General features: G+C 50.7%; 1 protein-coding gene across 2 annotated transcripts; it reads left to right on the top strand.

The window, feature by feature from the left end:
* Nucleotides 1-16,516: 16,516 nt before the first annotated feature.
* Nucleotides 16,517-26,573, top strand: Smug1 (single-strand-selective monofunctional uracil-DNA glycosylase 1). 2 transcript variants are annotated; one of them, XM_029470132.1, is made up of 4 exons: nucleotides 16,517-16,624; nucleotides 21,672-21,742; nucleotides 21,980-22,281; nucleotides 23,658-26,573. In XM_029470132.1, exons 3-4 carry the CDS (start codon nucleotides 21,991-21,993, stop codon nucleotides 24,207-24,209), a joined length of 843 nt encoding a protein of 280 aa, XP_029325992.1. In that variant the 5' UTR covers nucleotides 16,517-16,624; nucleotides 21,672-21,742; nucleotides 21,980-21,990; the 3' UTR covers nucleotides 24,210-26,573. The 2 variants fall into 2 exon arrangements, with proteins under 2 accessions (XP_029325992.1, XP_021038931.1); XM_021183272.2 differs by having other exon boundaries at nucleotides 21,672-21,773; nucleotides 23,658-24,794.
* Nucleotides 26,574-26,854: the final 281 nt, after the last annotated feature.

Genomic DNA, 26,854 nt, shown 5'->3' with positions numbered 1-26,854 from the left:
GGGGCGTGGCGCAGAGGGGAGATGGTGGTGGGGGATGGGTTAAAGAGGGAGCAGCTAGAACACAAGAAGCACACGGGGAAGCAGAACACTCTTAACCCACTTGCTCTTAAGTCGTCTGGAAAAAAAGCTTCCCACCCCAGGCCCACCTGTGTGGGGCTCAAGCTAAGAATGGAGAAACAGTTTTCCTTTAACCTCAGACAAAAAGGGCCTGTCCACCCATCCCTGCTCAATGTATGTTCTAGCAGAGCCCTGGGGGTAGGGCTGGGGGTCAGAGGTGGGCAGCTTCTGGCTGGACAGAGCTTGCCATGACATAAACAGGGTCTGGATCCTGGCCCTTTGTTTGGAATTCTTGGCAGCTGGAGTGGTGGTGTGGGAGGAGATGGTCGGGCAGTTGGTGGGAAATGGAGTGGAGAGGACAGGGCAGACCTCAGGAAGGGTGGGGATGGTGCTGAGGGACACAGCTCCATGCTTCGGAAGGATATTTGGACCTTGGCTTTCAAGAAAGGTCTACAATCCAAAGTCCCTTGAGCTTATTTGACATCCTCTCTGCTGGAATCACCCAGTGCCTTGAATGAGCTGGCACATGGAAAGCAGGAATAAAGAGGGGCTGTCAGGTTCAGGGCCTGGGGCCACAGCCCAGTGCCCGACATGTGAAGAAGTGCTTCCTGCCTGTGCCTCCTTGCCCTGGCTTGCAGAGTGGCCTGGTTGCCTGCTCTGGCACTCATGCCTGGCTTGGAGTTGCTGTCTTCAGCAGACACTGAGTGGAACCTAAGAGACTCAGGGTGGTCATTGTTGCAAGGAGTCCTGCCCTTGTTAGTAGGCACATTTGATATTTCCTCCCATCCCTAACCTACTGTGAACGTGAGAGTGGGGTGTGGGTGGGTTTAGGGCTTGCTTCACATCTCTGGCAGCCCTGTCCCCAGGTCTTCAGTGGTGTTACAGTCCTTCCTGTAGCTCTTTTGTCCCTCTCCCGGTTGTTTGTCAGGCTGTGGGCATCTCAGGAAAAGCCCATGTCGGTTTTTCTATTGCTCCCTCTGCTGAGCTAACAAACTACTTCGCGACTCTGCAACACTTCTACAAGGGCTCCGCCCTACGTGACCAAGATTTTCAAACCTCTTTAGCCTAAATGTCTATGACTCCTTTGCAGATTCTAGAGGACCTTGGGAACATGGAGAGGAGCCCCCTTCTAGCCCTGGTTCCCAGACATTCCGTGGCTGAGAGTGAAGTGCCAGCAGAGGGCAACACGCACTCGAGGGCGGGTGAAGGATGCAGAGGGACGCTGTAGGTCCACCTCAGGGAACTAACTAGCTTTGGGGCAGAGTTTGTAGGCCTGCTGGACATGGAGGAAATCTCCTGTTCTCTGCTTTATTTACAGGCTCTATAAAGCTAATCATATCAACTATAATTTGAAGCAGGAAGTTTGTACCCCACTTGTCACATTCCCAAAAGAACCGTGAGGAGCTATGATTTCCATTCTCTAAAGAACGAACTAAAACTGAGGAAGGTTAAATCACGAGCCCAAGGTCACACAGCGGGAGCAAACTGGGGCACTTAGGTGGTGCTAGGTGGCCCTGCCTGGGGGGTCTTGCCCCTCCAGCTCAGTGTGCAGCCTGCAGGCCCCAAGCCCAGCCCCTTCCTTCCGGCGCCCAGCAGGGTTCAAAGGAGGGCTGGGCGGGGAGCAATCCCCCCCAACCCCCAGCCTCCTGTCCAGGCCAGATGCCTTGGGGCCTGGAGACAACGGCTGGAGAATGGGGCAGCCATAAACAGCGTCCTGGCTGCGGGAAGCTGTAAAACTAGCGGACTGAGGCTGGAATGCACAGGGATCCGGGAAGGATTTTCCGCAGGGTCTGGCTGATAGCATCTTTGGGGCCCTGGGGTCAAAGGGGAACCCGCCTCCCTTCCCTCCCCCAGCCCGTGGTCCTGCAGCCCGAGTACTGTCTGTAGATGTTCATCACGTGTCTGTCTCCCAGACTCTTTGCTTGTTCCCAGGGATAAGGTCCCTGTTTGAGCTTGCTGGCTGTGTGGCTTCTTTGCTTTGGTCCTTGTGAAACGAGAACCACTGCAACCACATTTATCAGATCTTAAAGCACGCAGGACATGGCCTCGCTCATTTGTTTATTCATTTCTAAATACCACTGCGTTCGAAATTCCTTTTCTGTAGAGGGATCAGGGCCAGTGGAGAGTCCTTCTCATTCTTATCACAGCCTTTCCTGGGATCCCGGAGGGCGGGGCGGGAGAGGGGAGCAATTGGATGGGACGAGCCTAAGGACCGGGTGAAGCTGGACAACCTACCTGCCAACAGGCCGGGCTCTCAAATCTAACTCCTGTAGGAGAGGCTGCCACGCCACACTTGACCAGCAGGGGGCAGCAGATGCCCGGCCTGTAGCACCCAGAAGTGGTGTGCCAGCTTGACTCGGCATTGGGTGGTTAGAGCTAAGGAAAGCAAAGGGAGACCAGGGCGTGCGAACCGCAAGGTCAATGCCCTTACCTCTGAACCTCTGTGTACGAGAGTAAGGTAGTTTCCAGGTGAAATGCACAGAGGTCACGTGTCTTAGAATGCACCCAAACACCAACTCATCATTTTATTATGGTCAGAGGGGACTCAAGATTGTCTGATGGTCCAGTGCCTTAATCTTGAGATGAGGTAGCTGAAGCTGGGGGAGGTCAAACGGCTAATCCAGGCTTGCAGCAGTTTGTGTATACATCCCTGCTGCTGTTACTAGTGTGGTCGGTGCATCTGTCGATATGAAGCAGCCTGAGAATCTAACCCAGGGTGCCTGCTGAAGGTCCTGCTGTCCTCTCACTGGTAATTCTCCTGCCTCTGCCTTGGCCTCTCTCTTACGGTTCAGGTGAACCGACTACATGAAGGCTAAGCACTTTCTTCCCTTGACTCCAGTGTTGGGAGCAGGGCAGGACCTCTGGTAATAAAAATGTAAACCTTGCTAGGTTTCACACCTTTAATCTCAGCAGCAAAGGGACAGAGATAGGTGGATCCTTGTGAGTTCAGGGCCAGCCTGGTCTACATAGTGAGTTCCAGGATTACATAGTGAGACACACTGTTTTGGAAAAGAAAGAAAGAAAGAAAAATCTCTCTCTCTCTCTCTCTCATCATCATCATCATCATCCAGATTGGACAAAATCCACCATGTATCTGAAGATGACCTTGAATTTCTGGTCCTCTGCTTCCATGTCTCTTGCTTCCCCGTTCCAAGTGGACCCACGTGTACCATTATGCCTGTGATAGAATTTAGGGTAGAACCCAGGAATTTGTACATGTACTATTCAAGCACTGTGCTAACTGAGCTCTGTCTTCAAGCTAAGAGCCACTATTATTCCTTTCATTATTATAGCTGACACTTGTACCAAGATGATTGCCACACATATCACATCATTTAATTATTCGATCCCTCAAGAGCCCCACAGGGAGGGCATTCTGACCACTTGCCCTCCACATACAAGACATCGAGGCTCAGGAGGGTCAAGGGTCTGCCCTGAAATCACACAGTCAGCCAGCAACTAGGCTGCCCTAACTGAGTACCAAATTCCAACCACACAATGGTGCCAGCCACTTGACAATCTACCCAGGTAGGCTCTAGAATGCTCATCAAATGTCAATCACTTCTCATTCATTCGTTACTGCCCTGAATCTCTAGCCAAATCCTGTGAAATATGTTGCAGAGGAGGGAATGGAAGCTTCAATCAATAAGCAGAAGGGATAGGGGCAGGAACAGGGATAGGGCCAAGCCTCTCAGCCCGGCTGTCTGGCTCCAAGTTGCTCCAAAGTCTGCCTTTACCAAAGTCACAAGCACAGTGATGTAGATTCAGAAACAAAACCTGGATTCCTAGAGGAACCAGGTTCGATTCTCAGCACCATGTGGCTACTCACAATCATCAGTAATTCCAATTACAGGGGATCTGACACCTTTTTCTGGTCCCCATAAGGTATGCAGATTGTATGCAGAGTTACAGGCAGGCAACCCACAGTCAGTCAGTCAGACAGACAGACAGACAGACAGAGTTGCACACACACACACACACACACACACACACACACCCTGGATTCCTGGCCTCTTCGATGCTCTTGGTGGTCCCTGGTGTTCTGGAAAGGCAGGCTCCTAGGTGAGTCTAGACAGAGAGGTCACTGGAAGCAGGGTTGTCCTCCTTCCATCTTCTTTCATCTTCGTTTCTCCTTTTGCTTCTTCCACACTTTCTGCTGTGAACATGTTCTCTGTCCTCTTAGCCTGAGCATCTCCTCTCATCTCTCCGCTCCCCAGATGAGCTCTAGGCCACTTGCTTTTAGCCTGTCTGTACCAGCTTGTCAGTGTGCCTTTGAATGGCACTGGCTGCCCTGCAGCAATGCTCAGGCCTCCTGTCCATTCTGACCAGGATGGTGCCAGCATCAAGCTTCCTGCAAGAGAGCTTCAGGGCTGCCAGGCTGAGCAGGCAGCTCCTGGAGAGGATCGGTCACATCCAGGCTGGGAAGGGGATGAATTCCCTAGCCCACCTCTGCATGCAGCAGCCAGGCGCTGTTGCCTGCTCCCTGCCTTGGCTGGGATGCCAGAGCCCCATTCTCCAGAGTTTTCCCTGTCCTGCCCTCAATGTAGCTTAAGGATCCCTGGTGCCCTGGTCTGGAGTGGAGCTGGCCAGCCCAAACTGAGAGAGAACTGGGACCCAGGCCTGTTCCAGATCCTGGGGACATTCCACTCCACAGTATCTGGGAGCTCTTCCTGTGGCAGATGCTGGGCTGGGCTCAGACTGGCAGAGCCTCTCGTTCTGTGGACTGAAAGGGGACCTGGACAGGGGCTTCCACAAACAGAACTGGGGGCAGGACCAGGGTCTCTGGAGTCAGGACAGTTCATGTTCCCTCCTTGGCAAGTGGAGTCCAGCTTGGTGGGGGCCTGGCCTTGTTTCCCTTCCTGCATCAGCACAGGCCATGTGAGTATCCTTGGGATGACTTATAATTGGGTGTGTGGGAGAGCATTAAGATCCCAATTCCTGGGTTCTGAGGGGTAGCTCAGGAATGCAGAGGCCTCCAACTTCCCTTAAGGCTGAGGTAGCAAAGCCCCCTCCTAATCCCCAGCATGGGTAGGCTTGTCACTCAGTTCATATAGGGAACCAGTGTGGGTGTTCTCAGGCTAGGTCATCTCAGGACATTTAGAGGCCATCCCTAACCATTTCCACCTGAGATCCTGTCCCATCTACGGAGGACTTCTCTCTTCTCTGCTGTGTGTTCATCTCTTCTCTTCCTTTTCTGTCACACTGTCATGCTCAGCTTTCAATTAGCTAATGGTCCCCCACCCCACCCCTGAATGTCATCATGAGCCCTTTTCTGGGAAATTCTCCCTGTGGTCTCTCTCAAGTCTCTCTTCCAAAGCAGCCCATATCCCAATTTATCTGGCAAAGGGGTGTCCCGTGACTGTTCCAGCTCAGTCTGGTACCACCCTGTCTCTTTCACTCTTTTGTGCTTATTTCTCTTTCCTCTTCAGAGTTCCAAAATAGTTTCTATGGCTTAAAATGGGGTAAAAGGCTAAAATAATCCTCACAGAGAAACCCTCTAGGTTAGATATCTGGACTGACTTCCAAATAGTCCAGGAGAGTAGTCCTAAAGAGTATGGGCTCCAGGGGAGAAATGGTCTCTGGGTTAAAGCCCTCACCAGGTTCCTTCTTGGCCTACATTTTCCCACCCTGTAAGGATCCTTGGCCTTCATCACAAGTGCTAGAAATGATGCAAAACTTGAGGTCTCCTCAGGGCCTCACCAGTGTTACAGGCTCCCTGCCCTTGCCCTTTATCCTGGTCTAGGACTTGTAAGTGCTGTTCTTCATCTACTCAGGACCAACGGAGTCTCTGGAGAGCCACATGTGTGGGGAGTCCTGATTGTGGGGCTAGCCTGTGTATTCGGTAGTGCGGGAGACAGAGCATGTCTGAGTGGCTCTTACTTCAGCCTCTGGCCTCTGTTTCACCTAGCCTCAGCTGTGTCTGTGGCGGAAAGCCTTACAGAGCCCAAGCATGTGGTGACACGACACGTCGAGAGGGATACTAGCTCTTGAGGGTTCCCTGATCTCCTGCTGTCTGCTTGTGGCCTCAGGCCAGCCTGACTGATCACCAGCACACCCACAGGGTGCTAAGCCTAAACTTGCAGATTACCCTGCCTTGAAGGCACAGCAGAAGGCCTTGGGTCTTCACAATCTGTCTATGATTCTTTCTAAGGGCTCCTGGGATCCCTCTCCCAAAGATCTCAGCAGGGGAGAGATTCAGAGGAACAGAGCCCATTGCATGCCCGAGCCTCACCCTTACCACATGCTGAAGCCTTTTTTGTTTGTTTGTTTGTTTCTTTCTTTCTTTAAAAACATTTTCTTTGTAGTTGTGGCTGTCCTAGACCATGATGGCCTTAACTCACAGAGATCCATCTGCCTCTGCCTCTGCCTCTGCCTCCGAAGTGCTGGGACTAAAGGACAGCACCAAGTGGGACTTTGAAGTGGGACTTGGACATTCTGAACTCTTAGAACTGTACAGTGTGCCAGATATGATACTTTCAGCTTGTAATCCCAACACTTGTAAGACAGGAGGATTGCAGCCTACTCCTTTGGCTTCAGTCTCTCTCCCTCAGGGCTGGAGTCATAGGTGTGAGGGAACCATCCAAAATCAAATCTGATCTCTTTGGATGGATAAGGAAACTGAAACCCAAGGGGAGACATGCCAAAAGCCGGTGGCTATGGAAATCCAAGGCATTAAGCCTTGTTCTGCCTAGCCCGACCTCAGAGCTCAGCTCACCTCCCTGCAGAGGCCCAGCCCTCATAACCAGGCTGGGTGCATGCGGCGCCTCTGATCCTGCCCTGAGCGGCCACAAGGGGGCTCTGGGACCAGCCTTTTTCCTTCTGGTGTATGGTGCTTCGAGAACCCCTGCGAAGCTGGCACGCAGAGCTAGCTTCTTTGCACCTCGGGTTACCTCAGCTCCTGCTCAGGTAGCTGCCACCGAGGGGCCTGCACCACTACGGACGCTGTTAGACTCATGCAGACTTTGACTTCATCTTACTATCCCAGAATCCTTCCCTTGTCTCAGCTAGCTAGTCCTTCCAGTTGTCTACCTTCTATTTCAACTGCAACAGGGGGAGAAAGGAGTTGGTGGACGCTGTCTCCTCCTCACAGTCCTCCTAGTGCTCCTTCTTTGTCCTCAGCCGCGTACTCGTCTTTCTCCTCTCCTTGTCTCTTCCCACTCCCATTCCTCCATCCAAGACTGAAAGCTATTCTTCTCTTGCCCACCATCCCCCAGAGCACTAGAGTTCTGGCTCTGCTCTGTCATTGCGGAGCCTCGAAAATAGAGTATCAGGAAAAGATGTAAGTTATGCACCAGGAAGGACGAGCCCACGAGCTACAAGGTTTGGCGAAATGAAGGAGGCAGAAGGCAGGAAAGCAGCTTGTTCCTCTGGAGCCAGGCTCTGTCTCTGTGGGGTTAAGGAGAGCACTCTGTGACCCACTGGCTCCCACCTATGTCCCACCTATGAAGCAGAGGGGAAGTGGCAGTCCAGTTACCTGCACTACGCATCTTTGTGCCTCGGACAACAATGGACACGCTGGTGCTACAAGCGCCTGAGCCTTCTGTCAGGGTTAGAGGAAGGAAGCAGATTCCGTAGTCAGTCATTCGGTGTGCCTTGGAGGCTCAGATGGCCAGATAGAGCCCGCAACCTCTCACACAGGGGTGGGCAGGCCTGTTTGCGCCCGGGGGCTACACAGCCTCACAACCGGACTGCAGCACCCTAGTCCCAGTGAGGTGACAAACCTCTGCCTCCCCTTCTTTTTCCCAATGTCGGGAAGAAGGCAGAAGGGAGATGCATCCATTTCTCCGGCAGAAAAACTGGCTAGGTGTGTGTGGTGGCACACTTGTAATTCTAGCCTTAAGAGCTGAGGCTGGAGGATCACAGCAAGTTCCAGGTCAGCTGAGGCCACACTGGGAGACCCCATCAAACAGACAAAACCCAAACCAAACCAAACGCACTCGGAAAACAAGAGCAGGAGTGACTAGGCCCAGCTGGATTTGCTCCAGCGGGGGTCAAGGCTCACTCCTCCCTGATTCCCAGCTCAGCTGACCCAGCCTCCAGGGCTCCGCCCTCCCGTTCGGCCCCGCCTTTTTTCTCCTTGCTTTGGGTTCTGCTGCTCTTCCGTGCCTTCCTGACCCACACTCTCCTCTCATAGCCCTAGTTTCTCGTTCCTTTCTTCCACTTGGCCTGCCCTTCTATGCTTCCTTGTGCAAAGGGACCATTTAGGAAACAAGAAAGCGTCCCTCGCATTCCTTCCTGACCTCCTCTGGGGTGCACCCCTGCTTGGTACTTGGAATGCTAAGAACATCTGAGTCTCATCTCTAAGTGTGTTCCGGGAAGGTTGAACAGGATGTGCGGCCTCTGCCTGATGCTGGGGGTAGTGGTGTTAAGGAGGAATGTCAGGGAGGGCTTCCCAAGAAAGGTGACTATTGATTGGGTTTTGAGGGATGCGCTAGAGTTTACTTGGTTCATAGTGGGCGTGTGGAGAAGACAGTCCTACTGGAGAGACCACCATGGGTTGGTCTATAAGCTGTGCAAACCCTGTGCCGTGTTGTCCTCTGATGACAGGTCAGACAACGACAGTTTTAGAGGTCATGGAGAGGCTAGCTCTTGAGGTTTGTGTAGTTAGAGAAAGCTTCATGGAAGAAGTTAGCTGCAGTTGGGCTAAACAGTGTGTGTGTGTGTGTGTGTGTGTGTGAGAGAGAGAGAGAGAGAGAGAGAGAGAGAGAGAGAGAGAGAGAGAGAGACAGAGACAGAGAGAGACAGAGAGAGACAGAGAGAGCGCCAGGGTCATAGAGGACCTGCCTTGAAGCTCCGAGGAGGGGTGGCTTTAATCTGCGCAGTGTAGTGACTCCTACAGGATCCAAGGGTATCTTTCTCACGCCCGCCCTGCCCTTCCTCACCTCTCCTGGGCTACTTGGGCCCAGTTGAAGTTCAAAGCAAGGTGGGGTTAGGGGTTAGACTGCAGAACCCGAGGGGAGGAATGGGAACTCGGACATACAAATGAGATGCAAATGATGCTCGACCACACCCACCCTCTGGGGCTCAATGAGCCACACCCGTGCCTCCTAGTCCTTGAGAGGGGCAGCCCTTGGCCTTTTCCAGCCCCAGACGTGCCTTGCGCCCTCCTGCACTGGCGGAGTCCGGGGAGATCCCTACGCTCGCAGAGATGTCTGTTTCCCCGAGCCAGGGCGAAGGGCAGGCCATGAGGTGCGGTGACTGGGCTGGGTCACAGACAGGGGAGACCGGAGGGCAGGCGCGGTGAGCTCGGAGGCAAAGACCCGCAGGAAAATGAGAGAGACTAGAGCCGCAGTACCCTCAGGGACCCGGCCACATTCCTGCAGAGAGCCTTGAGTGACATGAGCAGGCGGGAGGGCTCGCTCACATGCCCGCCGGTGGACGTGCAGCTGTCTCTGCCTCTCGGCTGTCTGCCTGTCCCCAGCCACAGTCCCTTTGTCTGTCCAGTGCTTTGTGTGTTTCTCCCTTTGTCTGCCCGCTTCTTTCCCATCCCCCTTTCTTCCTCCTCTGCCTGCTGTCTGTTAGTCCAGACATCGTTGTCTGTCCCTGCTCACTGCCTAGAGGCCCTGGGCCCTGGGCTCGTTTCCTGTCTAGTTTGGGTCTCCATTTTTTCTTTTCTAGGGTGATAGGCAGCCGTCTGCCTTCTATCATGTTTGTAAAACTCAAGAATGTGGGCAGGTGGCTGTACTTGGATTGCTCTGACATTGTAACAAAGGATTTAAAGCATGGGAGAGGTGACGTGGCTCTCTTCCAAGGACAAACAAGAAGAAAATGCAGCATGAGGCACAATGGTTAGATATTCAGAAGGACTTCCGAGAAGGGAGGCGCATTAAATATTGGAAGAGGTCCACAGAAGAGGTTAAACGACCACCATCATACTCTTCAGTAGGAGGATGGGCAACAAAACCTAACCACTTCAAGAAAAGGCAACAGGGACTTGCACAGGGTACACCCCACCTACACAAGCTCTCACGTTGAGAAGGGGCATGCGGGCAACGGCGGTTCCCCACCTTCATCTGGCTTTCTGGCATCTTCAGCCCAGGACCCGGACCAGCCCCCCGCCGCTCTCTGAGAGGTGGCTGCTGGGGACGGAGTGATGTATGGAACACAGATAAAATGTCAGCAGTTCTAAATGGGTCCGGAGATGCAGCCGTGGGGGGCGCGCGGGGTCCCACACCCCCTCCCCGTGAGCCCCGCGGCCGGAGCCCAAATGAGGTTTTGAAGAGGAGCCGGCGGGCGGGGCGGCGGCCGGGCGGGGCGGCGGGCGCTGATGTATGGCGGTTTCATAACTTCCTCGGTATTAAAGGCGGGTTCACGCGGAGGGCAGCGCCATCAATCAGCGGCCTCAATGGGCTGGGATCCTCCGCGAGGCGCGCGGCTGCGCGGCACGGCCGGCGCGGGGGGCGCGGGGACCCTGGCCGCACCCAGGAGGATGTGCGGGGTGGCCCGCCCGCACGGGCCGAGGGGCAGGCTTTGAACGTGAAATTGATCACATGCAAATCGCATGCAAATATATGCAAGCGAGCTAGTGCTGCGGGACTGGCCGCTCCCGCGTCCTCCCTTCTGGGCGAGGGCTGGGGTGGGTTTGCATCCGGTTCCGCCTAGTGCCCAGGGTGCCTGGGGCTTCATCCTGGCTGCAAGGGGGTGAGGGTGGGGCAGTTCTCAAGGCCACTCTGCTCAAGAGATGTGACCAGAGAGGATGGGCCCCAGTGACAGGGACGTATTGAGTGTTGGGAGAGGCTCCCTGGGCAAAGAGCAGAAGGTCCTTGTGGCCTGTGAAGTGTGCCTGGTGTCCCCACTGACAGGTGAAGAGGTGTCAGCCTAGGAGGAAGTCTCCCCCTCTGGGAAGGCTGGGCGCCACAGCCAGCATAGGTGGCAGTTAAGCCTCCCGGATCTGCTCTGATACTTTGGGTTTTTTTTTGTTTTTTTTTTTTTGACACAATGTCTCATACACAGCAAGTCTGATTCAAACTCACTACTAGCTGATGATGACCTTGAGTTCTTGATGCTCCTGACTCCACCTTTCCCTGCAATCTCTGGATCTCAGGTGTGAGCCACCATGCCTACTCTGCTATTTTCTTTCTTCGTTGCTGAGGGTAAAACCTAGGACTTGGAACCTGCTAAGGCAGGGCTCCCCTCTTAGCACCACCTCAATCCCACATAGGGATTCTCTATATACTAGACACGCAGGCTGCACCCTCCAGTAACACACACACACTGGCAGAGCCATGAGCCCGAAAGCACTAACAGACATATACTGAGCTATTGGTTCCAAAGGTCACCAGCCTGGTACAGGCTAAGAGAGGGGAGTCCTTCCAATGGAGTGGGGTGGGGGCTTGGAAAATGGAAAGAATTCCAGGCCAGAGACAATAGTGGTGTGGCAGTGGAAATGAGAAAGGCCAAATCTGGATGGGGAGGGCTGAGGAGGGAGGTGAATCCAGCTAGAAGCACTTCTGTGGTGCCGGGTGTGGGAGGAGACTCAGTAGAGATCAGCGGCTCTTGCTGTCATGCTTAACACTGTTCTGTAAGCTGTGGAGTGGATTATAGAGGTGAGGAGAGGATTATTTGTGTGTTCCGGGGTGGGGTGGGGTGGGGTGGGGGAGGCAGGGGTTGGAGGACACCACATGGGACTGGGTAGAAAAGGGAACACAGGCTCAGGGAGGCTGTGGAAGAAGGCTGGTGACAGAACAGGATTAAGTGTGGCCTTCAAGTACCACAGGAGGACTCAAGTCTTCCTTTGTGTCTGGCTGGTTGTGGACATAGGCAGGGTGATTGGGTGATGGCTAGGTGGCATGTAGGGTCTCAGAGCACCTTCCTGCTTGGCTTAGTGCCTCGCTCCCAGGCTGACCTGCCTTCCTCCCCTAGCTGCTCAGCTCAGCTCTACTGTGGAGATGTTCTCAGGCTGCAAAATCTAGCATCCATTTTTCTCACTCCAAGACCTGGGTATCAGTCTCCCAACCCCAAACACTGTCTGATGTCTGTGTGGTCCATTCAGGGTAACTGTTTTGGACAACTATAACACCACTCAGACAGATTATGCAGCCTCCTGCCCTCCCGGACATCTCCCACCATAGCATCGAGCCAAATTACTCGGTACCCCCTCCCCCAGCCCGGGGCTCTGATAAAATCCGATTAGTGAGAACTGAGCCTCACTGAGCTGATGGCTCCTCCGATAATTGCTTCCCAAGTAAGCAGTGTCAGCTCTCTAGCTGCCCACCCCTCTCCTGGGTTTCAAGGCATCCAGAGCCAGGAGACTGGGGACACCTGAGCTGTAAGATTAGGAAGCTGCCACCTGTCTCCATTTAAGTGGGGTTTGACCCAAAAAGTTGGCTTCTGTGGTCTTGGAATTGAGGGTCAGGGTAAAGCCTTAGTCAATGGAGGCCCACATTCCTACCTTCTCACTTTTGGGGTAAATCGATATACCCATTTCGCTGCAGGATAGAGGAAGGTAAACACAGAGACCAAAGGCAAGGAAACGGCTTGATATGAACTCAGCTGCCCTGCTTCCCCAATTCTGGGAGGTAGGTGGGAATGGGGTGGGGGGTGGGGACTTGACCTGCAGGCAGCTTCCTCTACTCTAGTCTCCTATCCACCAGGCAACCCAGGGAAGGTTAAACTCCTGAAGAACTGGAGAGTCCTGTAACAGATGCTTTTGGAGGCTGATCAGCCTCTGTGAGTTCTGAGCCAGAGTCAAGGACAGGCTGTTGGGGTGCAGAGGCCTGGGTTCCCCTACATTCTGGGCCTGCCCTCCTCCTTTTCAAAACAGCACATTTTGTGGGTTTGGTGTCTGTTTGACATTTATTTAGTTATGAGTGTGTAATCATGTGCCATCATCACCTTTTGTAGAGGCATAAAAAGACTGCAGGAGGAGTCAGTTCTCTCCTACCATGTGGATTTTAGGGATTGAATTTAGGTCATCAGGCTTAGTAGCAGGCACTTTTACCTGTGGAGCCATCCTCTTCTGTCTGTGTTTTTTGTTTTGTTTTTTAAAACTGAGTCTAGCTCTATAGCCCGGGCTGGTGCCAAACTTGTGATCATCCTCCCCCAGTCTCTAGTGCTGATATTATAGGTGCATGAAACCATACCCAGCAAAAAGGGCATTTTATGTGCCTGCTAATTCCTCCTTGTTGCCTTTTAATGCAAGTGTGTGTGTGCACATGCACACTTGCATTCGTGTGTGCATGTGTGTGTGTACAATTGAATAGAATCCAGGACTTTGTGCATGCTAATCTGTAGTTCACCACTGAGTTATACCCAGTCCTCCTTCCTTTTTCTGACCTTTCATTTAGTCCCCCGACCTTTGGAAACTGAACTCCCAGTCCCCACACCTAACTCAGGTAGGGTGTGGTCTCTGATGGACTTTCCAGGGATGGGTTGGCTAGTACTATACTGTGCCTTTGTGTCTGGCCGGGAGGTTGAGGGTTCAGCCCAGCATCCTCTTTCAGGCCTGCCAGTAACCATAGCAACCTGTGTGACTAACCTTCACACAGCTCCTTTTGGGACAGGCCTTAATAAAGCACTTTGCCAGTTAATTTATCACGAAAAACAAAGAGATTTCAAGGATTGTCCCATTTTACAGCTGAGATAACCGAGGCACAGAGAAGTGAAGTAACCTGCCTGACGTCCCCATTAGTAAGCCGAGAGCGTGACCGCAGATCAAGCCCTGATTCCAGCTTTCATTCTGACCTGGCTGGGAGAGAGGGAATTAGAGTGTGGAAAGAAAGCTCCAAAAAGTCCTTTGGAGTTCCCCAGGGAAATGACCAGGTGACACCTGGTACCCGGAGAGGGGAAAACGTGGCTTGCATTCATCCAAGAGGCAATTTTAAGCTTTGTGCAGCCGGAGCCCTTGGCAGGAGAAAGGCTGCCTGGCCTAGAAATCCTAGCGAAGCAAAGCTAGCTCCCTCAACAGCCGATAGATGGCGCTCGTGGCCCAACACAGCCTCTGCAGCCTGCGGAAACCCGAGGGAAACTAGAAAGCAGGTTAACCCTTCTGCACCCGGGAGGCGAGTAGACGCTGTGGGGCCTCAGAGGCCCCTTCACAGCTTAGAGCGCACCTGCTAGCTCTTTCTTGGCTGCGGCCAGAATTTACTGTCCCCCTTATCTCACAGGACCAACAGACATTGTCAGCTTGTCCGTTGGAAGCTTCTGGAGAGTCAGGAGACTAGGGAAGGGCTATGCTCACCTTTCATCTCTGGGTCTCATTTCTAAGAATCTTTAGCAGAGCTCCATGAGAAGGCAGATGCTGAGGGGTGGGTATAAGTTGAATTGGAGGTGGTGACCCGTATGGGACTTCAATTCTAGCACTTGGAAGATAAAGTCAAGCAGATCTCTGTGAGGTCAGTCTGGTCTAGGTAGTGAGTTCCAGGGCAGCCAAGCTGAGACCTTGTTTCAAAACACTACCACTACCACCACCACCACCACCACCACCACCACCACCAACCCCTACCCCTGAAGCAGGAACAAAAACCCAACTGGAAGAATCTGGTAAGCCAAAAAATTGTGGGGGACACAGGTATCTGAATGGAAAATGGAGTCTATAATTAATTCCTTGCATCCTTCCACCAACTTTTTTTTTCTCTTTTCCTTTTTTTTAGACAAGATTTCACTTATCTCAGGCTGGCCTCAAGTGTGATATGTAGCAGAGGAACTTCCTGAATTTCTGATATTCCTTCCTTCTCTCCCAGAGCTGTGGTGTTACATATAGCCCTCCTGTCTCACCAGGCTCTTAGGATTCTTAAATAACAAGACAACACTATGGTGAGGTGTTTTTGTTTGTTTGTTTGTTTGTTTGGAGACAGGAAAATGTGCAGATAACAGAGATAGAGAGTCCTGTTCTCGAAGTTTACTTTTTCTTCATTGCAGAGGAAATAGAGACATTGAGGTATGCCCAGGGGAATACAGAGGCAACCTAGAGACAGAAAGCAAGCCATGGAAGAGGTGGTGACAAATCGTACAGAAAGAAAGTGGCAAGACCCAGAGGGACGAGGCTGCTGTGCACCACAGCTCAGCAAGTAAGGGGCAGCCTCGCTGGAATACATGTGAGTGATTCCTCACCTTGATGTCACTACTCACAACAGCTGCACCCACTGCTTTTATCTGGATGCTAGAGCAGTCTTGGGAAAGGCATTGTGTTCTGGGTTCCCTGGTCTTCTTCCCTAGCACCCATTGGGGACTTTGCTTTGGTGATGAGGCCCTGGCTTCCCCAGGCATGAGTATTGGGGGGAGGCAAGGGACCCAGAAGATATCTACCCACGGAAGATTCCAGTTGAGTGAAAAGTCACAGTGAAATGTCCAGTTAGATAGGAACAAAGCAGGGTGTGAATGGCTTTGGAAGTCAGTGCTGAGGGGGCTAGTTAGGTGCAATTAGGGATTAAAGTTTGTTGGGGAAGGCTTCCTGGGAAGACTGTTGTAGAAGAATCTGGAAAGATGGGATGTGTTATTTATATATGTCTACTTATTTATATATGTTTACTTTGTGGTAAACAAAAATCTGAGTCAGGACGATCTTCCTTACTAACCTGGGTGGGCACCACCAACCTGTTCAGAGTCCAGTGCAACCAATGACTAAGGAAAGGACTCTCCAGGGTCTCACTGTGTAGCCCAAGGTCTCACTGTGTAGCCCAAGCTGACATTCAACTGTTGATCCTCCTTCAGCGACTCAACTGGTTAGATTACAGGTATATGCCACTACATCAGCCATACTAGCTTCCAATTCTGCCTCTGCAGACTGGGCCACCCACCCTCTGCTTTCTGACAGCATGTGAGACTCGTCTGAGGGCCTTGGTTCTCAGATCTTTTCATCTCTGAGGCTTCTAATAGAAGCTGATCTATAGAACCACCTTGGACTCAGACTGAACGACACATAGGGCTTTCCTGGTTCTCCAGCTTACAGGCAGCAGGTCCCATAGGATTGTGAGCAGTATTTCCACAATACATCTCCTCACATAGATAAAAAGATGGTTTTGATTTTGCTTCTTGGAGAAGCCCAATCCAGAATACAGGCTGGCAGATGTCAAGGCAAGAGAGAAACAGATTAAAACGGCAAGGCTGTGGATTTAGATGCTAATGCTAACAGGGGTGTTCATTGTCAAAGAGGTAAGTGCTGAGAGAAATGCCTTCGTGGATATTTGTTTGGTTGTTTTGTTTTGTCGAGTCAGGGTTTCTGTGTAGCCCTGGCTGTCCTGGAACTCACTCTGTAGATCTGCCACAACCACACGGTTGCCTCTTTGGATGTTATGTACACAGTTAATGGCCCTTGGAGGGCTGCAAAGATGATGCCTTATACCTCGGGGCAGCAGGAGGTCTGGGAAAGGTCTCTGGTGGGTGAGGGATTGGGGATGGCTGCAGAGTCCAGATTGTTGTGACGTCTTGATGTAAATCATATTATTAAACTACAATCCCCAGCGACCCGTGGAACTCTTTTAGCGAGCTTTCCGGGGATTTGGCATTTCCGGCGGAAGCAGACGCCGCTAGCCATTCTTCTTATTTAAATGCTGTTGACTACAACTACCAGTGCCCTCCGCGCCAGGACGAAGAAAGGAAGCGGAAGCTGCATGGGGAGCTTGTGCAGGTGAGGGAGTAGGGGGCTGGATCTCTGCGAAGGGCGGTGGGGGCTCGCGGGGTTCCGGAGAGGTAGCCGCGCTGTGACGCCAAGGCCTACAAGGGGCCCCTGTGAGCCCTACAGCGCTGTTTTGATTTAAATCCTGTGGATTTCTGTACCACCTACAAGGGACAGCGGCTAGCTAGTGGCTTGGATTCTTATTTTTGTTTTAGGTTTATTTATTTATGTTATTTTTTTTATATATGGGTGTTTTGTCTGCACACCAGAAGAGGGCATTGGATACTATAGGACTGCAGTTTGACTCTTGCAAGCCGCTTTATGGGTGCTGGGAATTAAACCGAGAACCATTAAAAGAGCAGCCAGTGCTTTTACTTAATGAGCCTCCATAGCACTGTGGCCTGGATGTATCTCAGGGTTGCCCTTTGTTTTTAAATGTAATTTGAAATGCGTGACATGCTTCTTAAGGCTTTTTGCTTTTTGAGGGGAAAAAAATGCACAAAAAAATGGCTCCTGATCGTCTCATCTTTCCTCCTCTACCTCCTGAGTGCTGAGCTGATAGATACGAGCTGGTTTACAGTGCTGGGGATTGAACCCAAGGCTTCATTCATCTTTGGTATATACTCCACTGAGTTGCAGCATCAGGCATTGAGCTTATGGCTGTTGGTGACTTTAGGGAGGACTGTCAGACTTCCTGCTAGGAATTTTTTTTTTTTTTTTTTGATGTTTTGTCCAGGACAGCAAAGCTCAGATTATATCTGTCCTCTTAGCTCTTCATGGCTTATCCCAAACCTGTCTTATATCTTATTTTGGAGTTATTCCCCCAACATATGAGGGACTCAAATATTTAAGAAATAAACAATTGCTGGAGGTAGGTTGATGGACTGTGTGGTTCCTATAGAGAAGAGCCTTAAAGTGACTTGTGCAAGAGAACCTTCTCAGATGTCTTGGCTGATAGGGCTCTCGCCACCAAACCTGATGACTTATATTCATTCCTCAGAGCCTTGACAGTAGAAGAGAACCAGCTCTCAAAAGTTATCTTTTACCATATGAGTTGCTAAGGCGTGCTTGCTCTCCCTAGTAAATAAAAACAAATGTTAAGAGAAAGAACCATTTAAGAGAGGAAACTAGGACTAGCATTCTAGTTAGCTGACTTAGCCTGTGACACTTGCTACCAGATGAACAGTGAAAATAGGCTCTCCTTACTTCTGTGCATGCCTATCCTTGCTGTCTTCAGCCCAGAGCAGACCCATCTTAGACCTGAGAGAGATCCCTGTGCTGTTTTTTCTAATATTGGTTCTACACAGGGACGTGCAAAGCAAAGATCCCAGAAAACCCAGTTCACCACACCGTCCTCAGCTTTCCAGAATGTTCTGGGAGCCTGTGTGGACAAACCAAAAATTTCTAGCCCGCTATGGTGACACATCCAGGTAATCCCAGCACTCGGGAGACTGAGGCAGGAAGAAGGCCACTGGTTGGAGGTTAGTAGGTCTACATCTTGAATTTTAGGACAGGCAAAGCCATGTAGTGAGACTTTGTCTCAAAACGCATAAGATAAAAATAAAGTCTAAAAGAAAGAAGGAGGAGGAGGGGGAGGAGGAAGCAGCAGAGGCAGTGGGAGCTAGTGATGTAGCTTAGTGATATAATATTATTACCATCATTCTCTCATACTGGGGTCGTGGGTGGTAGAGAGGAATCCATCAGTAATGGTTCATTAAGGATCAGGGCAGCTCAGTAGTAAAGTCCTTGCCTGGCTCCAGGGTTCCACCTCTAGCACAGAGAAACAAAAATGTTTTGTTTAAAGGTAGCTCTAAACAAGACTGCTAGATAGAGTGGAAATGGATAGAACTGGGCAGGGGCTGGTGGTAAGACCTAGGATGTTGTAGATGTGGTGGGGATAGACTAGAACCTGGCTTCTAGTCTTCCTTACTTTGGTTGGGGAGGCAAAAGGGTGAAGTCATGAAGAAGCCACTAATTCTGGCAGTACCCAGTGGCTCTCAGCCTTCTCCTGCACATCTGAATCACTTTGTTTGAGATACATATGTCTTGGCTTCACAGCCAAAATGCCAGGCAGTTCATTGCTCTGAGAAAAACAGCACGAGAGAGGGCAGCTAGAACCTATTCAGTCACCCCTGAGTCACAGATTCAGGGGTTCCAGTCCCTGGCTGTTTGGCCTCGTGGCTTGTGCTGAGGCAGAACATCATGGTGGAAAGGTGGGTATAGGGCAAAGCTCCTCATATATTAGCCAGAAAGAAGGGGTGTAGGGATGAAGGGATCAGGGCCAAGATACACCCTTCAAAGACACACCCCCAGGGACCTGCTTCCTCCAATGAGGCCTCACTTCCAGTAGCCTATGATGTTAGCATCCTCATTTATCCAGCCATCTCTGATAGCTGGAGATCAAACCTTCAACATTTTATAATCCTAGCTGTGGGGTGGGCTGGGCTCTGAGGAACATTTCCGTATACTGAAGAGGCAAAGCTTACCAAGGAGGTGGTTTGAGCTGCATCTTGAAGGATGAGTATGAACTAGATGTGTTGGGTTACCCTCTTGGTTGGCTGCTGTTTGATGTCCTGGTTAACTCAAGGATCATATTTGGTTGGGTTTGTAGAATGACCTGTATAAAATTTTGGGAGTAGGGGTAGGAGAAGCATTTTGAAGTGAGTGGAATGGGCAGGGACAAGAACTGGGTGTGCATAGGAGTGTGGGAAAGAACAGCTGTTGCCGTTCAGAAGGCATGCTGCCGGGCTTCTTCCCCCTCTCCCATGCATAGACAGCTTTATGAAGTGGGTATTATCCTTAGTATTCAGATGTGAAAACCTGAGGTTCTGGCCATGGTTGCGTAGCTTGTAAGAGTCTATTCAGAGTCTGTGTAATCATCTTTCTTACCTCTGAGGATTCTCGAGTGTGGGAAAGAAGCTGGGCTGGGGTTAGGGGCTTGTAGAATTAGTAGGGTGGCTCATAAAACCATCTAAGGCAAGATGCTGTGGGTGGTTAAGAGCATAGCGTGAGTCAGATAGTGTGGGTTCAAATCCCAGCTTCATTACTTGCTAACTGCATGACCCTAGGCAACTTGCTTGATCTTGTTAAGCCTCAGTCTCCTGGCTTGTAACATGGGAGCAATAATACCCACCTCATGGGGTTGTTATGAAGATCAATGAGGTGTACCTGGCGTAGAGCAATTGCTTGCCACCTGGAAGCTGCTGTAATTAGCCTTCCCAAGTCTCTGGGCTGTGGCTGTGCACCTGCATCTCATTTGTCAGCATAGTGTTTCCAGGACACGCTCATCCTGGCTGGACTGGTTTTATTAAGGATGACATTGGAGAGAGAGGATAGCAGTAGATGTGTTCTGACAGTGTAGCCTGGCCTGCTGCAGGCTGTAATCCCAGCTCTTTAGAAGCGGAGGCAGGAAGATCAGGAGTTCATGACCATCATCAGCTTCTTACCGAGCTTGAGACCTGTGGCTCTATCTCAATAAATCCATAAGAGAAGGGGCTAGAGATATGATTTGGTGGTTAAGAATATGTCCTGCTCTTGCAGAGAACCCGAGTTGAGTTCCCAGCACCCACTTAAGCTCAACAACTTTCTACTTTCTGTAACTCCAGTTCCAGGGGCTTCCTTGATCACCACAGATGAGTGTACACACACACACACACACACACACACACAAATACCTTTTTTGAGGGGGTTGTGTATTTTGAGACAGGTTCTCTCTCTGTAGCCCTGGCTATCCTGTAGACCAGGCTGGCCTTGAAACTCAGAAATCCACTAGCCTCTGAAGTGCTGGGATTAAAGGCATTATCATGATGCCTGGCACTTTTTTTTTTACAAAAAAGAATTGTACCTGCCTACCCCCGCCCCCCAACACACACACAAAAGAGAGGAAAGAAATTATATTAGTAGACATACCTGCTTATGTAGGTTGTAATTTCATTTATTTCAGAGGCTGTGGCAACAGGATTACAAGTTCAGGACCAGTCTAGGCTACAGAGTAAATTCAAGGTTGACCTAAGTAATTTATGAGACACCCCTCATGTACTCCACTCCCTGCCCATCAAAATGTAAAAAGGATTAGGACTGTAGCGCACTTGCCTAGCATGGTTGAAAACTCATTTAACTCTTAATACTGAAGGGGGAGAACGGAGAGAGGGCAGAGAAAACTAAGAAAATGTTCTCTGTGTTCAGCATGGACTAAGAACTGATGGTTCTAGCCTCACCTGATGTAAGGGTTGGGATGAGGGTACTGTTATGGTTAATATCTGTGCCAACTTGACAGATCTGGAATTATTTTGAAGATGAATCTCTGGGCACGGTCTGTGAAAGGGCTTCTAAATTAGGTTAATTGAGACGAGAAAGCCTGAACTGAATGTGCGTGGTACCAACCATTGGCTGGGGTCCTGGATGTCTTAGGGTTTCTAGCGCTGGGATAAAACACCATGACCGAAAGCAACTAAGGGGTTTGTTTTAGCTTGCCGTTCTTTATCACAGTCCATCATCAAGGAAGTCAGGACAGGAGCACAAAGCAGGAATCTAGAAGCAGGAGCTGAAACAGAAGCCATGGAGAAGCGCTGTTTCCTGGCTAGCTCCCATGGCTGCTCAGCTGCTCTTTAATAGCAACCAGGTTCATCAGCTCGGGGCTGGCGCTGCCCACAGTGAGCTCTTCCATGTTATTCACCAGTCAGTCAGGGTAACTAACGCACCACAGGCGCTTGTCCACAGGCCAGACTGGTGGGGGCATTTTCTCAATTGAGGATCCATCTTCCAACATGACTTTAGCTTGTTAACAAAAAAAGTAGCCAGCACAGCATAAAAAGAAGAACTCTAGCCAGGGGTGATAACATACACTCTTAATACCAGGTAGATACATGAGGACCTCCATGAGTTCAAGGCTAGCCTGGTCAGCATGTCAAACTCCAGGTCATTCAAGGTTGCATAGTGAGAACCGGTCTCATAAAACCTCGGGGAAGGTTGTTCAGGGAGAGAGATATAGTTGAATCTAGGTAGGCATCTATTGCTTTCTGAGTTTTGACTACGACTGCAATGTGTTTTTCTCCTGCAGCCACGACCCACCGTGATGAACTGTACTCTCCGAGAGATGAGATAAATCCTCCCTTCAATTTGCCTTTGCAGGTACTTTGTAGCAACAAGACCAGTAGCTAAGGTAGGATGCTTGGTGTATCAGAAAGAGGGAGGGCTCCAGAGGTGGGGAGCAAAAAAAAAAAAATTCCTTTGTTACCAGGAAAGTGAGCTTCTAGTGACTGACAAGGTTTCTTCTGAGCCCAGGAAATGGCAGAAGGAGCTCCTAGCTAGTACAGATCCTAACGCTGGTTTTGGGGTTGAAGGAAGTGCTGTCCCCTTCTTTTCCAGGTGACAGCAGCATGGCTGTGTCCCAGACCTTCCCACTGGGGCCTACCCATGAGCCTGCAAGCGCCCTGATGGAGCCTCTGCCTTGTACACGAAGCTTGGCTGAGGGCTTCCTGGAGGAGGAGCTTCGGCTCAATGCCGAGCTGAGCCAGCTGCAGTTCCCGGAGCCCGTGGGTGTCATCTACAACCCAGTGGATTATGCTTGGGAGCCACACCGTAACTATGTGACTCGCTACTGCCAAGGCCCCAAGGAAGTGCTGTTCTTGGGCATGAACCCAGGACCTTTTGGCATGGCCCAAACAGGGGTAAAGGACTGGCTTCCTCTCTTGGGTGTTTCTGAGGTGGATGTTGATGTGTTTATAAAAAGATAAAGAGAGAAAAATATGTTCTATAGGGGTGCGGTGAGGTATGGGGGGAAAGGGATGTCTCAGTGGGCCCATGCCAAGGCCCATCTCTTCCCACTGAGGGACCAAGCCACATAAAGGTAGAGTATAGAATAGAGTTTATTCAGGGCACGGGGAGGAGAGTTAAGAGGGTACTAGAGGCAGAGAAAGGCAGAGAGAGAGTAGAGAAGTAGAGGCCTGCCATGGCCATGAGCACGTGGATAGAGGGGGAAGGGAAGAGCAAGAACAAGAGAGAAGCAAGAGATCAAGAGGGAGGAGGGGGCAAGCAGCCCCTTTTATAGTGGGTCAGGCCTACCTGGCTGTTGCTAGGTAACCGTGGGGAGGATACCTGACTGTTGCCAGGTAACTGTGTGGGTGGAGTTTAGACAGAATGTTAACTGATGTGGGCTGTAGAGGAGGAATATGTGATTGGGCGTGGGTGGGTCTTGTCGTCCCCCGCCCCCATCCCCTGCAGGACACACACTGGCTCCTGTGGTCTCAAGCACTTCTCCGTTCATAGTTAACCAAGCACATTAACGGTAGTTCCGTTTCCCCCGTGAGCTTTCCACTAATTGCCTCTGAGAGCCCTTCCTTCCGTCAGCCTGCCCTGTACCTTACCTTGCCGGATCTCCCTTGTCCCTAGAGAGTGGTTGGCGTCAGGAGAAGGGCTGGGACTTCTGGGACCTCAGGAAGAGTGGCCGGGGTGAGATGGGTGTATAGGTGCTGCAGGGCGTTCTGCTGGCAAGTCCCTGGGTCTCCAAAAGGTTTAGAACAGAGTCAGGTTTAGGGCTGCCTGCTTTCCCTGAGGGACCGGATGAGTGACTGCTGTTCAGTAGGGGTGCGTTGTAGATGGGGGAGGTAAAGAAGCCTGGGGCAGGAGGCTCAATCGCTTTTATTGACCCCAACTGAGTGATGAAAGGTGATCAATGATGATCGATGGAAATGACAGCCTGAGGCCTGGGGCAGGAAGGGTATCCAGAGATCAGTGATCAGCCTGTCCTATCTCCTTTTACCCTGGCGATCTGTCTGTCACCAGTATTAGAATCATCACGCCTTCTGTAGTACCAAATGCCCCAGTGTTCTGCCAGTATTTGGTCCCAGTGCCTGGAGGAAGCAGAGGCACACAGTTTCAACTGGTCGTGGTCCACAGTGTGAAACACTGGAGGAAAATGGACAGAGGCAAACCAGAGGGCAGAGAGTCCTTAACACAGATCTGTAGGGGCAGTAGAAACTATCGTGGTAGGTGGAAAGGGTCAGATCTCCAGCCTGAAGCCCCTTTCGTCTATCTCCTCCCGCAGGTACCTTTTGGGGAAGTGAATGTGGTCCGGGACTGGTTGGGCGTTGGGGGTCCTGTGCTGACCCCTCCACAAGAGCACCCCAAGCGGCCAGTGTTGGGACTGGAGTGCCCACAGTCAGAGGTGAGCGGAGCCCGATTCTGGGGCTTTTTCCGGACCCTCTGCGGACAGCCTCAAGTCTTCTTCCGGCACTGCTTTGTCCACAATCTGTGTCCTCTACTCTTCTTGGCTCCCAGTGGACGAAACCTTACCCCAGCTGAGCTGCCCGCCAAGCAGCGGGAGCAGCTGCTGTCGATCTGCGACGCAGCTCTCTGCCGGCAGGTGCAGCTGCTAGGGGTGCGGCTGGTAGTGGGAGTGGGGCGGCTGGCAGAGCAGCGAGCCCGAAGAGCTCTAGCAGGGCTGACCCCGGAGGTGCAGGTGGAGGGGCTCCTGCATCCATCTCCTCGAAGCGCACAGGCCAACAAAGGCTGGGAGACGGCAGCCAGGGAAAGACTCCAGGAGTTGGGGCTGCTGCCTCTGCTAACGGATGAGGGTTCAGCCAGACCTACACAGTAGAGACCCCAGCCAGTGTTGCTGGGCTCCGTGTTGCATTCAGCCTGCTGGACTGTCCTCTAATGGCCTAGGGTGTGCAGCTCTCCTGCTGTCTTCCCCTTCCCTTGAGCCTCTTACCCTTTTGTCTCCAGTGTCTGGTCATGCACGGCATCAGCAGAGGGTTGGGCCTGTGCACTCCACCTACCACATCCTTGCCTTGGGAGTCTCTGTGTGCAGTGCAGAGTCCTAGGTAGGGATGTCTGAAGTCATATTCGCAGTTTTGGAGGAAAGATGGTTTTTGTTTTAATCTTTCCTGCTTTGCTTTTTATTGGCATCATGTTTGGCATTGTGTCATGTACACTAGAAATGTTCTCTAATGCTGATCTACCTCAGCCTTTTTTGACACTAACTACATACTAGTGGGGTTCAGTGTGATGTTTCCACACAGGCATTCAGCGTACACCGATGGAGTCCAACCCCCTTTTATCTGTCCTCTCCACACTTCCTCTTCCCCAGTCAATGGACAATCTTTCCAGGATCCCTGCACATCCTTACAGATCATCTGGCAGACTCCTGTAATCCCAGCACTCAGAGGCAGGAAGATCAGGAGTTCAAGGACACCTTCAGCTACATATTGAGTTCAAGGCCAGCTTGGAACACATTAGTCTCTGTCTCAAAAATAAGTAAGTAAATAAGTAATAAAAAAGTGAACTTCTTCAGGGAGACCAGAGCTGTGTCTGAGGAGGGAGACTTCTGTGTGTCTAGACTAGGAAAGATCTAGATTTTCATCTCTCCCTTTTTTTTTTTGCTCCCTATAAGGCCTTTGAACTTTAAAAAAAAAATGTATTTATTTATTTTGGTTTTTCGAGGCAGGGTTTCTCAGTGTTGCCCTTACTGTCCTAGAACTCACTTTGTAGACCAGGTTGGCCTCAAACTCAGAGAATTTATATTAAAAAAAATCCCTCTGTTTTGTTTCTGTTAGCGTTGTCTATCTGTTTTAAATTTCGAAACAAGGTCTCATTGTGTTAGCCTGTAACTCATTATTGTAGACCAGCTCTGCTTTGATCTCACAAGAAATCTGCCTACCTCTGCTTCTTGAGTGCTGGGATTAAAAGGATGTTCCACCCTGCCGGACCTGCTTATGAACAACCTCTCTAAGCACCAAGATCCTTTAAAAAAAGGGGGGGGGGTGCTGCCTCCTGGCACTGGTGTGAGGTGTGAGAATCGACTGAGATAACACTGCAGAGTGTTTTGCAAAAGGCTGGCATATGGTCCTCACTACACACTCTTTCTGCTCACCTCCCTTCGAGGTGGGGTGTATCAATGCACTATAAGACCTACTACAGTAGGTCTGCTCTGAAGACCTTTGCCTATAACCCCACTCGCTCGCTGGAGAATGACCAATGTTACTAGAAACTTAGCCTCTGACTTTTCAGACTAAGCATTAAAGACTCCTAAGCCTTGTGTTGGGTCTCTCCTCTCTTCCTACACTTCATTGGTGGGAGAATGATTTTAGGTTATCTCCTCCCTTTTCTTACCTATTCACTGTCTGCAAAAACTTTTCTCAGGTGGCTTGAGGAGGGGGGACAGAGACCTCTGATTGCCCTAGCCAAGCTGCAGGGGTTTTGGTAGGGCCTGTCCTGAAGTTCATCAGATACTTGGGCAACTGTTGGGAACAATGGGAAGCTGGTGTCTCTTTAATGGTTGGTTGGATGGATATGTGGTAAAGGCTGGGAAGTGAGCCACAGTGAGAGCAGCAGGTCTTGGGGCCATCTTAATGACATGTGGTCTCTCTATCTCCTGGGGTACAAGTCATCTCCAGCATTCTAAAAATTAGTATATTTCTATCTCAGCTCCAGAGAAGGAGACTAAATCTTTGAGGATTCCCCAGTGATAGAAGTGTTGTAATTATTCATGTTGGGGGCCTTAGAGCATTCCAGGATTTGTTGAACTTTGACTCAGGATGGAGGCCAACCTTCCAGAAAGACCAGCCGTATGTATTGAGGGTTGGGGCTTAGCCTGAATGCCAGAATGGGACAAGGATAGAGATTAAGTTCAGCCACATGGCCCATGATCTCAACCAGTTATCCCTTCACAGTGACCCTGACCAGCTCTCTTGGACACTTGAGTTTCCACTAAGCTTGCTGGCTGGTGCACACATGTATATCTGTGTTTCTTTTTGGGTATTTGGTGCTGGTTTGTGTATTCATTCATTCATTCATTCATTTATTCATTCATGTGCTCTGTGTGTCATTTTGGAGTTCTGGGCATCAAGCCCAGAATTTTGTGAATGGGAAGCATGCACTCTTCTATCACTGAGCTACATCCCTTGATTTGTATTTGTGATAAATTGTAATAAATAAATAAACACAGTGTTTTTCCCCCTGAGTTTTGTCTTGCAAATTACTGAAGCCGAAGGGTTTCTGGGAACTCTTGGTCAGAACATGCAGCTGGTATCTGAAGTGAAATAAGTCATATTGGGAGCCCCCCCTAAGCTAGACTTCAGGAAGTCACTGTCAGAGCTACCTTACAGCATCACACCGTCACACACTGTGGTCCTGGCCTTCCTGCAGTTACTGCTAAGGATGAGTCATTGTGGTAGCATTGCGGACTTTACAGAGGTGAAGTTGCTGCACCCTTGCATGTTTAGCTGAGGTGGTGAGAAGCTC

The sequence above is a fragment of the Mus caroli genome, chromosome 15 (genome assembly GCF_900094665.2).
Source record: "Mus caroli chromosome 15, CAROLI_EIJ_v1.1, whole genome shotgun sequence".
Taxonomy (NCBI): domain Eukaryota; kingdom Metazoa; phylum Chordata; class Mammalia; order Rodentia; family Muridae; genus Mus; species Mus caroli.
This window is presented reverse-complemented; position numbering and strand designations above follow the sequence as displayed.